Source organism: Oncorhynchus kisutch, linkage group LG30, assembly GCF_002021735.2.
Source record: "Oncorhynchus kisutch isolate 150728-3 linkage group LG30, Okis_V2, whole genome shotgun sequence".
Classification (NCBI taxonomy): domain Eukaryota; kingdom Metazoa; phylum Chordata; class Actinopteri; order Salmoniformes; family Salmonidae; genus Oncorhynchus; species Oncorhynchus kisutch.
The window spans coordinates 21079068-21091878 of NC_034203.2; the positions used below are offsets into that span (position 1 = coordinate 21079068).

Consider the following 12811-nt stretch of genomic DNA (forward strand, 5'->3'; position numbering starts at 1 on the left):
TTTTGTACACTCAGTATATGTCATCTCAGCGGTGATCCTCCACTCTGACCGCTACAGGATGGAAAGCGAGAGAGAGAAAGAAATGGGAGAAAGAGGGAGCTCGTCCTTCTTCCCCGTTAAGTGTTCTTTGTTCAGTCTGAATGAGAGGCTTTGCCTCGCGCCCATTTCTCATTTGATTAGCCAGCCTTGCTAGGCTCCCTGCACCCCCTCTCCCCGGGCCTCTGCCCCCCTGCAATCCATCTCCATCAGCCCGTTATCTTCATCTAGCGTCCACCTATATCCCAGCCTTTCATCTCTCAGGCAGGGAGAGAGGCAGGCAAGGAGGGCCAGTGGTGGCCTCCTGAGCACACTACTGGCTGGTGTAATTACAGTTAGATACGGGCGAAAGGGAAGAGGAGAGACCCAGGGGACTGAAAGCCTTTTACAATGGGGATTAATCCACGTCCACCTCCTTCCCCATTCACCCATTTCATTCTGTCATCTGTACATACAGCATCTTTGTGTGATAGGACTATGCAAACATGTACGTGAATTTACAAACCCTCGGAAACTGAAATGTAGATATACAAATAAAAACGTGAATAGTGTTGAAGACTAAGATCAAGTCAGAACATAGGTCTAGTTAACAAAACCCAACAAAACCCACACATTCCAACAAAAATATAAATGATATCTATGGAGAGTGGGACATCACTATTATTATTTTTTAATGTAACCTTTATTTAACTAGGCAAGTCAGTTATGAACAAATTCTTATTTACGACTGCCTACTTGTAAAGCTCCCCAAACCCGGACAATGCTGGGCCAATTGTGCGCCGCCCTATGGGACTCCCGATCATGGCCAGTTGTGATACAGCCTGGGATCAAACCAGGGTGTGTAGTGACGCCCCTAGCACTGCAGTGCCTTAGACCGCTGCGCCACTCGGGAGACTTACAGTCCATGGCTGCCTCAGCTTGGTTAACTAAGGCCTTAACTAAACTGACACCAGAAAATAAAAGTCCCAAATGATTTCTTCAGCTCCAGCCGTATGCATGTGAGGAGGGTCTTCGATGGCTATAGGGGGAGGGCTCCTCTTTCTCACAGGGTCCGAAGGGGGAGAGGCAGAGGGAGGGGGTTGGGTAGAGTCATCACATATAAATTGAGGACAGATTCAATTATTTGCGGAGCTACATGGAAATCTATGCCATTGTTTCAAGTTGAGCATGAAATTTTGCAGCAATCACATTGGCGGCATTGGAGAGCTCATTTATCTTGTTTGGGAACGAGTGGGTCTGGAGACCCCGATGCCAAGAGATCATTACCCATCTGGGATGAGATCAGAGATTTCACTACCGCAAAACGCAAGAGCACACACACACACACATTATCAACGTAACGAAAGGAGACATATCTCATTTTCATCTGGGATCGAGGGCTGAGAAAGCCATACGCATTTTGCAAACAGCAAAGTTGTTCCTCTGAAATCATTCAATCTCTTCAATTTGGACTCTTTAAAAGGATTCTCACATGAAGTCTCTTTTCCATCAGGAAATTGCCCATAAAACCCTGCATGCCCATTTGTTTTCTAGATTTTGGCACAGAAGTTACATTCTGACAACATACAAGCAACATTGTACTGTTGAGGAATGAATGACATCAACTCATGTGATTATTATTTATTCCTTGTCTGGTCTATGACAATAGTAAAAATAATCAAACAGGCTTGTTCCTCCCAATGAACCAACAGATAGTAAGGAGGGACTGTTAAACTATTATTCCCGGAAGAACCCTTCTCTCCGTGTTTGACAAATGACATCATCTCCCGCCGTATAATACAATACCCTCCCAACATCCTGTGGAACCTGATCAAATAAGGCCTCGCAGGAAACAACGGAAGGTAGAGAAAAATGCTAAATATCAGAAATATAGGTTCAGCTGGAGAGTTACTGTGACTGTCTGTAGATGCATCCTAAATGGCACTATGTAGGGTGCCTAAAATCTAGGCACCCTACATAGTGCACTACGTTTTACTTTCTTTTCCCCCATAGGGCACAATAAAAAGTAGTGCACTATACAGGGAATAGGGTGCCATTTAAAACACAAAGTCAGTGGCTCCAGAAACCTCTCTCTCTCTCTGCCTGGCTGATGGAAATATGATATTAAATAAACAGGTGTGTCACGTCTGGAGCAGAGCAGCCGATAGCTAAGCTAATAAAGCTGATTCAGGGGGCAGGCTGGAGGCCCTTCTCATGGCTAAGGTCTACTCTTCCTTCAGTCTGACAACCAGCAGGAGTGATCTATGCCCAGTTCGCCTAACACGCCTAATACCCCTACTCCTTCATATAATGGTAGAGCGGTATTCTCTCTCTGTGGCGAGTGTGTGTCTCTGAGGGCACGCGTGTGCATGTGTGTATGAGAGGGGAGGCAGAGAGTTTCAACATAGTTACAGCGATTAATCTATCTCCTAAGCCGTCATGCTTCTGGCCTCACCACTTAGGGAACAATCCCCCGCCTAGCTTCAAGCTGACACGGACAGACATCTACACACCGCAAACTCACTATTCCTACACACTCCCTTTTGCCTAAACCCCTACACCGTTTTCCTGATGGACACAAGGCTTTCCCTCCCTATCCCTCAGACAGTCACTGTGTTTACATGTCTCGGTCGGTCTGTCTGCCACACAGACAGATCAGAATGACGCTGCCACAGAGGATGTGCTGATGATGAATTCATCCCCCCACTCTGCACACACACACATTTATCCTGGGTACACACACTTTCAACCAGGGGAGAGGGAGGGAGATCGGACCAGATACGTGATCACAGTGCATCGATGAGCCCAGATCATGTCTACGTCCCAAATGGGACATTATTCCCTTCATGGTGCAGTACTTTTCTATGGGCTCTGGTTAAAAGCAGTGCACCATGTAGGGAATAGGGTGGCACCATTTGGGACGCAACCAAGATCAATGCATCTCAAGCTGCTCTGATTATGCACCAGTTCAGTTCTCCAACAGCAGGCTGATATTTAATATGTGACCAGAACAACTCTACTCCGATAACTGAGCAATGAAGCATTTAGCCTGCCGGAGAGGCAGACAGGCAGGGCAGCCCTGCCAAGAGGACACAGTCAGTGGAGATGAGTGTGTGTGAGCGGCTACGGGTGTTAACAGGAAGTAATCGTGTGTGTGGATTTATAAAACACTTGCTACGATGGTACTACTACTACGCCCTTCACAGGAAGTCAATGATGATGGCGGCTGAGGGAGAATAAGAAATGTTTGGCTGCTTTGTTGAAACCAAAACATTCATTTATCTCAGTCAGTGAGCAGTGCTGGGGAAATTGACACAGGAAAGGAAACAGTCAAATGAAATGTGAGGAAGGGGTGAGAAAGAAGAGACAGAGAGATTGTGATGGTTTCCGACCCGTGGCCACATTTAAGATAGGGGTCGAGGAAACTGAAGCAACTGAGCCAAAATGGAGAGCAAGAGGAGGAATATGCCAGACACGCAGAAGCAAGCAATCAACAACAGTCCCCCCCCTCTCTCCACTAGCTGTGCTACTCTGACCCCAATTACCCATTCAGAGGGGCTGGCCATGCTTCCGGGCACCGCTTGTCGGGAATATGGATGAGGACACGGAGATGAGGGAATTAGAGAAGCTGCCCTTTACCATGCACAGATTATTCACATTTATCTGGTGCTTGGTAGGGAGGCAGGGGAGACGGTGTTTCTACTACACTAGGAGGTCTGCCAACCAGCTACTTCTCCCCAGGCCCAGTGTGTATGTGTGTACCACCTTCCACTAAGTGAACACTCCTGGAGGATGGTAGAGCAGCAGCTAGGCAAACAATTCCACATGATTAGGTTGTAATGAATTGGGGAGGTAGTGTGTGGGGTGATATTAGGATTCCTGCGTGGTGCTGTGTGTCTGGCCCAGATGGAGCACACAGCTAGAGAGGGGATCAATATGGTGGGACCCTCCTGTGATCAGACCAGGGGATGAAGTGAGACTTCGCTAGATTCATCGCAGGAGGAAAAAATGACCACACAAAATGCATCATTTATGACACAACAGGCCAGCCGTAGGAAGGAAAGAAACTCATCTGAGAGTAATAGAAATGTGATATGAGAGGGCTGGGGGAGGCAGTGGATGGATTTCAGGGGGGGGGGTTCTTACTTCTCTATTTCGCTGTTTTTACAGGTCCGGGGCGCGTTGGAGGTTGAGCAGGCGGCGTTGGTGTCCTGAGGCGGCTGCTGCTTGCTGCTCTCCCCGTTGCTCGTAGAGGGCATCTCTGCAGAGAGAGAGAAAGACGGGGAGATATTAGCACCGACCTCAATATTCATCAATACGGTCAAAAAATGTCAATAAGGTAACCATAAATACAGAGGATGACATCTTGTTTCAAGCCTAAACTCACCATCACTGGCCCATTTGGAGAACTCTGGTGTTATTCTGTTGGACGGCATTCCGCCACTGGAAGAGCAGAAACAAACACAATGCTGTGTCTTGAGAAGGAGCTCAACGCCACAAAGCAGAAGGTGACAATAGAGTAGAGTTTACTAGCGCACAGTAGAGTAGGAGTGAGAACCTACTTCAACACCGCCCCGCGCAGGGCCTCCCGTTCTTTGGCTTCTCCTTGGTCCTCTCCGGAGCAGGGAATGATGTCTGCCTCTGTGTACTGGGCCTTGCCGTACTCCAGCGTGTCGTCTCCATCCACGTCCAGGTCGGCGTCGCTGTCGTGGTTCTCCTTTGTGCTGCACATGGCAAAGCCTGTTCCTGAGGAGAGGGAGGGAGGCGAGAGAGGAGGGGGGAGGGCAGCAGGGGTGGGCGTCAGTGTCTAGGCACTTTCAGACCATGCAACCTTTGTCAATGTTGAGGAGGAAAATAACCATGTGTGTAAATACTGTACATACCAGGGGTACTCAACTACTATTTGGGAAGATCCAGAAATTTTCTAGGTGGCAAAGGTCTGGATGGATAATGTCATTTATCGGCGTAGTAACAAACCCCCACCTCGCAACCCATGCGACCCTAAACTGTTCAAACTTCTTGTTGGTGGAGAGAACATTTTGCAGTTTTAAAAAGGTAATTTCCTTCAAATCTACACATTTTTCCATGTCTTATATGAGTTCATATGAACAAAATCAATCTGACCATGATAACCACAAGATTTAGATAGCTAGATAGGCTACTAGTTGATAAACTGTTATCCAGAGTGACTTATGCATACCACCAGTTGAGTATGGCTGGTATATACTACACAACCTCTGAAACATTCCTTTCTGTCAATTCAGATGGGATGACATTGCAAACCAGGCCTCCAACAAACAGTAGCCTTTCCTCTAAGACCCTGTCTGCCTATCCCTCTCTCTACACATGTAGACCAGCAGGGTAACAAAGATCTGAGTTAGTCTATTAAACCTGCTGGTCAAGCACATTGATTGAAATGGACATGTTGAGATGCTGCCATCTCTCCCTCCTTTCCTGTGAACTATTGTTGGCCAGGTGAGGCTGTCAGCGGCAGACAGAGGGAGGGGCTGTGTCAACTGCCAGTGGCTGGTTATCTAGTTATGGAGGCTGGCTGACTGGCTGTAGGTCTGACTGGCACCTCTATAAACCCTGTGACGAGCAGCTCGCCAGACAAACTCCTGCTGCTGTCTGACTGGCCCTTTCAGCTCCACTTAGGGCCCTGTCTCTCACCTTGCCTGTGCTGCCATTGAGAGACACACAGTGCTGGGGGCTGATTGAGTGGTCAGGGGCCGACTCTCCCACTCATCTAGGGCTGGACACTGATAGCTGACTCATGTCAAGACAGGAGATGGTACAATGCTGTGGTGGAGTACAAACAAACTCGGATGTTGAGGATAAAAAATGGCATGGGCTCATATGAAGACATAGAACCTCTATCCATGTCTCTACCTAGCCTAAGGCCAACCTTCTACAGAGACCCAGAAGACAGGTAGCCTTCCTCCAGCCTCTTCCCCTCTCTCCATTGAGGCTGAAGGAAGCTCTGTGCTAAGGGACTGGAGCTGCTGCAGGAGAAGAGGGTAAAACCCATGTCCCTGCCTGCTACCAAGGATAACCCTTTTTACAATTCTCCCATGCTTGTTAGTGATCATATATACTGAACAGAAATATAAAATGCAACATGCACCAATTTTTAAGATTTTACAGTTCATATAAGGAAATCAGTCAATTGAAATAAATTGATATGGATTTCACATGACAGGTCTCTACTGGGAAGCCTGGCCCAGCCCATTTTTCCCCCACAAAAGGGCTTTATCAAAGACAGAAATACTCCTCAGAACACCCCCACCCCCCCTCAGACAATCCGGCAGGTAAAGAAGCCAGATGTGGAGGCCCCGGGCTGGCGTGGTTACACGTGGTCTGTGGTTGTGAAGCCGGTTGGACGTACTGCCAAATTATCGAACACAAAATCGGAGGCATTTATGGACGTTTTCAGTTGGATTTGATCCCTGTGGCTGGGTGGAGCATATGTGAACAATGGAGCATATGGAGCATATGTGAACAATGGCTGTGGTGCACAAATATGTCTGTTCAGCTGCTGGTGGCGGAGACAGTAGTACCAGACAGCTGAAGGGGCCAGTGGGCAACATAGGAGCCTGTCATATCCAGATATACCACACCACCACCATGCAGGGACCTTGAAGTTATTTAAATAGTATCTGCCCACTGGCCCCTTCAGCTGTCTGGTACTACTGTCTCCGCCACCAGCAGCTGAACAGACATATTTGTGCACCACAGCCATTGTTCACATATGCTCCATTGTTCACATATGCTCCACCCAGCCACAGGGATCAAATCCAACTTAAAATGTCTCTTTTATATGATTACTAAAAAGCATGGGAGAATTGTGAAAAGGGTTATCCTTGGTGGCAGGCAGGGACATGGGTTTCACCCGCTCCAGTCCCTTAGCACAGAGCCTACCCCGGCCTCCTCGGAGAGAGGGGAAGAGGCTGGATATATTGATGCACCACAGCCATTGTTCACATACGCTGAGGCTGAAAATGTATTTTTTCTCTCCCACAGCACAGTCAACCACCTGGACCTGGGGAATACCTCAAAGGCTGCTGTAAAGGAGGGAGGGGGGTCTGGCGGTCAGAAAGGTAATACACTGCAAATGATGCCCAGCATTTCATGAATCTACTGTGAACGACTGGTGACACGTAGGAGAGGCTAAAACAAATAAACAGACTGCTCCTTTGTCCCGCCCACTAATGGCGTCCAGTGACCAGGCACATTGGGGAGGAGAAAGTGACAGAGGGTTGGAAGGAACCAGAAATCACTGTTAATCCAATCAATTGATCAGGGTATTGATACTGCGGCTAGTTAGTGATGCATGGCTGGAGCCAGGAGATGGGAGGGGAGAGATAACAGCATTGATTTTTAAAAGGCTGTGGTGTTGAGTGGTGGCAAGAAAGAATGGGTCTAGATGCGTTCACTGTCCCCAACCCCCAACAGTTTGGGGCCACAGTGGCCCCTAAGAAGAGGACTTTCCAGAGTTCAGTTTTACTAGATGGGATTAGCATTAAACCCAGTGGGACATGGATAAATATTCCCCTTAAATATACTCTCCCCAACTGGAACTGACGGAGATGGGCAGACTACTACTGCTGCATTCCATCCAGTTCAATCTTCATTTTACCACAGCGGTAAGTGTGGAAGAGGACTATAAAGACAAGTTGGGAAAACAAGATCCCCATCACACTGATAGTTGACTGCTAGAAAGTAAAACCAAGGGATGCTATAAAAGCAGGTGGCATGTAATCTAACCATCCAGCCCAAATTGGAGTGTCCAAAGTCTAAGTGTCAGACCCGGTTGTTGTCCCACGAGCAGACGAGAGGACGATGAGAGGACTACTGCAGTTTTAAGTCACGGGCTGCGTCTCAAATGGAACCCTATTTCCTATAGAGTGCAAAAGTAATGCACTATACAGGGAGCCGTTTGGGACTCAACCATGCTGTTGGGCAAGGCAGGCATGGTCTGGTCCTGCTGCTCAGCCCCTATCTCTCCCTTTAACCAGTCTTGGCAGGCAATCTAATCTCCCCTGAAAAGGTCAGCGCCACCATAACTGCCTTTCAGTCACATGATTTCATTATTTATTTATCCTCTCCACTCCTCCTCCTCTCCGCTCCACCTCCTCCTCCTCTTCCTCTCAGCCTCCTCCTCCTCTCAGCCCCACCTCCTCTCAGCCCCACCTCCTCTCAGCCCCACCTCCTCTCAGCCCCACCTCCTCTCAGCCCCACCTCCTCTCAGCCCCACCTCCTCTCAGCCCCACCTCTCTGGCAGATCAGCTAGGGTCGATATACAGACACACCAACGCACACATCCCTGCACACACACACAGGTGCACCTAAACATATCCACCACATTCATTATCATAACCAATCTTGTGCATCTCCTTGACTTGAACATGTAAAATGCATGTGTTCTTGCCTGTGTAACATGGACCTGACCGTGACATGGCACACCTATCTCCATATAACACCTATTACCACGGAGACAGACTCAGAGACAACGTTAGGTTTCTGAGCTGTGAGGAGCGAGGGAGGGTCAAGGGGCCAATCAACATAAGAGACAGCCTGACCAACAACACCCGGTCGCCATGGCGCTGATATCCCTTATCATCCTTCCCCAGTCGGCTCTGGTCGAAGGCCGTCATATCTCACTGGCATTTACAGGACACATCTGGGGAGATGATGGGACAGAGATGGAAGAAACAAAGATGGCTGCCATCTTTGAAGCCCATTTACAAAGGAGAAAGCGCTGCCTTATATCCCTGGTGCCATCTTCAGTCAGCGGACCCAAATCCCCTCTCCCCGGATCGGCCCCCTTAGCCTTGGTCTTCACTATCAGGCTGTAGGGATCAGATCTGACCCTCTTCATCATTACAGCAGCCTTTAGAGCTGTCTCCCAGGTCCTCATAATCCATGTACACAGGAGGACCAGGGCCCCACACGTCTCAAGCAGAAAAGTGTTCCTGTTTGATTATCCTCCCACCCTCTGACTGTCTTTGACTTTTCTATGCTGTTTAAAGGGCTTCCCTTTGCCTTTCTTCCCTCCCCTCAAAGGGAGAGAGGTGTCAGTGTTGGTGCTGGTGTCTCACAGAGGATAGCTTAGGCCTCTTATCCAATTGAAGCCCCTTGTCTCCGTCTCTCCTCTCCTCTCCGCATCAACCACCCCCCCGTGGGCTGGATGGATGGTGGATTCTGCCTGGCTGGACCCATTGAACCATGGTCGACTGCAGCAGAGCTTTCAAGGCAAATCCACCTTCTGAGGTTCTGGGGGGAGGGGGTCGCTTTCAAGTGGTATCACCAGCACCTCTGACTTTGACCAGCCCTTATCTGTGTCACATCACAGCCCGCCAGAAGGGGTCTACTGCTCATTAGATGAATGGACAGACAGACGGACAGCCTCAGGAGGTTCAGTTGAGAATTCAAATTGATCTGTAGGCCGTTGATGTCTGTCTGTCTGTCTGGGTTTGCAGTGAGAGGCCAAAAGGCACACATCTTATTGGGCTTTGTAATGCAGTTTTACTCTGGATCGAATTTGGGGACTTGGGGGGTTTAGCGACTTTGCAAGGTTGAAAGAGGCCCTTAGAGAAGACTTGACTTTCCTGTGATCTCCAGAGACACACCACGAGGACCTGTAGCCAATTCATTTTTACAGCTCTCTATAGCAATGAAGTAAGGCCTGTCTGTCAGACATGAAATAATGAACGCTGACCTATGACCAAATCATACACTTGTCCAATTAAGCGGACTACACTAGTAATTGATCATAGACCAATGACCTACTAAATATTCACAAATCATGTAGGTGAGCACACAGTGGCTTGGCTGGATCAATGTATTACAGCTTCTAAATCACTAAACTAGATATATCTGGTTGCTTGATAACCTACATTTAAAAGTCACTATTGGAGAGGGAGAAATTAAAATATATACAATTTAATGGGCAATGTAATCAACAGCCCAATGCCGTCTCGTTGTCAACGACTACTGATAATGGACTATGTATTGAATTCTAGCCCTTCCTATTGATGATGTGGGCTAAGATATGTTTCAGAGGGAGACAGATGGAGAGAATGTGAGAAAGAAAGTGAGAGCAATAGAGAAGGAAAGAGCAAGATAAATAAATAAATGGAGAGAATATGAGAGATCAGTCTGTGTTCCCTAGTGGGCAGCTTTGTGTCCATGGCTATAATTGCATCGCTGGGCTGAGGGGAACTCAAAGGGTCACTGGTCCCTTTCCACACACACCACTCCTCACCGGTTCAGAGAGGTCAATTGCACAGCTAAATGTGTTTTCCTTTCTCTCCTAAAGGGGCTGGGGCCAGGGCCGGACTGGGCTGACCCCTGCCTGGACCGGGGCTACATGCCCTCACACTGTAGCTGGAGCCAGAGGCACATCCCAAATGGCACCCTACTCCCTATTTAGTGCTCTATGGGCCCTGGTCAAAGGTAATGCACTACATAGGGAATAGGGTGTAATTTGGCACGTAAACCTAGAGCTGTCCACCCTGTAATTGTGGGCATGGTAGGCATGTTAGCCTCTGCACCCAGTCACGTCCTTTTAAAAGGCAATGATACACTGCCTCACTCTGTTGTTGTTACTGAGGAGGCTTGGGACTAGCAGGGACTAGCGTTTAGAGTGAGTGCTGTGGTGGAAGCCATTTGGTGCACTGGGTTTCCAGACTCATACTTTGTCACCCTAAACATTTAGTTGATTCTCAAATGTTACATAAATGTTTTGAACCAAAGTAGCCTAATTGATTTTTTTTGTGTGAAAAATAGGTTTGCGCTCCAAATGGCACCCTAGTCCCTTTATAGTGCACTACTTTTGACCAGGGCCCATAGGTGTATAGTGTCACTGTTGTGTACCTCTGAAGCCTCCTTCCAGCAGGGTGGTAGCTCTGACCCTCTTCTGGCCGCACCACTCATACTCCTCGAAGCGGGTCCCGTTCTCTCCGTCCATGTCTGCAGAGTCATCCTCAGCAAACGCACCCTCCCTCTGAGAGAACAAAGACACTGTCAACACTGAACCAGACACAGGGTAGGGCTTGGAGTAGAAAAATACATGTTCTCCTATGTCAGAATTTGGAACTATTCGCATAATCAAAAGGATCAACCAAAAACGATCTGAATTCTTTGAATCCCAATTATACTATATCACCAAAATGCTTATCAATACTTTTAATAAATGTGTTATTAATACAAAACTAGCTATGAGGTACAATAGGTGATAGAACTACAATAAATGGATCTGTGAAATTTGGAAAAAACATCACTAAAGTAAGGGACCGAGGGCAGAATCATGACCAACGTTATAGAAAGCATGACTTCTATAAATAAATACATTATGTTCTGGGAGCTAATGACATGTGTTACAGTGTGAGTGAGCATGAACCTTTGAGTTGGTCAGGATACCTCACTTGCCATCTATTATATTTAGGAACCAGAGATTCAGAGGAGGAAGAAGACTTTCCTACAGGGGAGAGAGGTGGGCGGACCATTCGACAGGAGAGAGGTATTTGCCTACACTAATGATTCTTTCCCCTGGACGCTTCAGTTGAGCATCTAACTGCTACTAAGATATGACTAAGATGTTATTACCAGCAGAAAGCAGAGGAAAGCTCTTTCTTTAAGACTGGAGAAGTCCAGGTTCAGTGTTTGGTGAACAACTAAAAGAAGAGGCTGTCAGACAATGTGTCTATGTGTTCTGAGTCTTTGTCATGTCTATGTTGTGTCAAGTCTAGGGGAAAGAAAGGGAGCAGAGTTGATAGATACTAGATAGCGTGGTGGTGACCAGTGACTAGAGAGGCGACTGGTTGACTAGAGGACTGAGGGGCCTGAGGCTATGGGGGAACGGGTATGGACGTGAGGCTACCTTGAACAGACATTGTTCCACATGCCTACTCATCTCCTCCTCTGTCCCTGCCAGCGGAGCGCTGCACAGTGGACATACCTGCCCATCCTCTGGCTTCCGGCGCTTCATCTTCCCAATCCGGGCTGAAACACAAAGAAACAGAGGAAGAGGTGTTTAGAAACATGGGGAAATACAGGGAAATCTGAGACTTGTTTTTGTATTTCTCTGTTTTAAGTTCTGCCCTGAAATATCACATCGGTAGGTGAAAAAAAAGTCAATCGACTTCGGCAGACAGCCATGCGGCCACAATGACATGATTGGTTGAAATGCAGCAAAAAAGGACACAATCCAATGAAAACAGAATGAACGGAATGTTCTTGATTAGAATCTAATATAATGAGTTGTTTGATCATATTAAACCCGTGTGGATAACCAGGCTCATAGCAGGCAATACAGCCCAGCAGAAAGTGTGACAGAGGCAACCTTTTAATATGGCAACATGGACCAAAAACACAAAGTAAATTCATGGTAGGCTATTGGGAGTTTTCTACCTCCTCTGTCCTCCAGCTGTGTACGACGTGGCGCTCTCCTCTGCTTGGCAGAAGATCAGCAGTGAACGCTGTTGGCATTCACAACATGTCAGAAAAGTTTGCTGCCTCGCTGGGAATAACGTGGGTCAGCGGAGTGGAGGGGAATCGTAGCGCCCCAGGTCTCCTAGACGACGCCACAGCGTTTAGTCTGGTACCAGAAGATCAGGAATTACAAAAGCGGGCGGGGAGGCTGTCATGACAACCATCCTCAGTGCCACAAATACTCTAATGTCATGAGTCTACCCGCTAATGTTAGGCCTATAACACATTGACAGGACAATCTACTCTTCATGGGAACACTGTTTCAGGAGAACCAACCACGGTGCCACAACTATGGTCTATTACC

The 12811-nt window shown here is 47.7% G+C and overlaps 1 protein-coding gene across 9 annotated transcripts in view; it reads right to left on the reverse strand.

Annotated features, from left to right (window-relative positions):
* The window catches only part of rnf220a (ring finger protein 220a), a 160350-nt gene that overhangs the window by 13184 nt on the left and 134355 nt on the right, over window positions 1-12811 (reverse strand). For 5 of the 9 annotated variants that reach the window (XM_031809926.1, XM_031809924.1, XM_031809929.1 and 2 more), the window contains 5 exons: window positions 11897-12018; window positions 10891-11020; window positions 4578-4761; window positions 4403-4458; window positions 4162-4276 (listed from right to left, as the gene is read on the reverse strand). In XM_031809926.1, coding sequence (XP_031665786.1) covers window positions 4162-4276; window positions 4403-4458; window positions 4578-4761; window positions 10891-11020; window positions 11897-12018 — 607 coding nt within the window. The remainder of the gene's footprint in view (window positions 1-4161; window positions 4277-4402; window positions 4459-4577; window positions 4762-10890; window positions 11021-11896; window positions 12019-12811) is intronic. The other 4 variants (XM_031809927.1, XM_031809925.1, XM_020466575.2 and 1 more) reach the window with 1 other exon arrangement.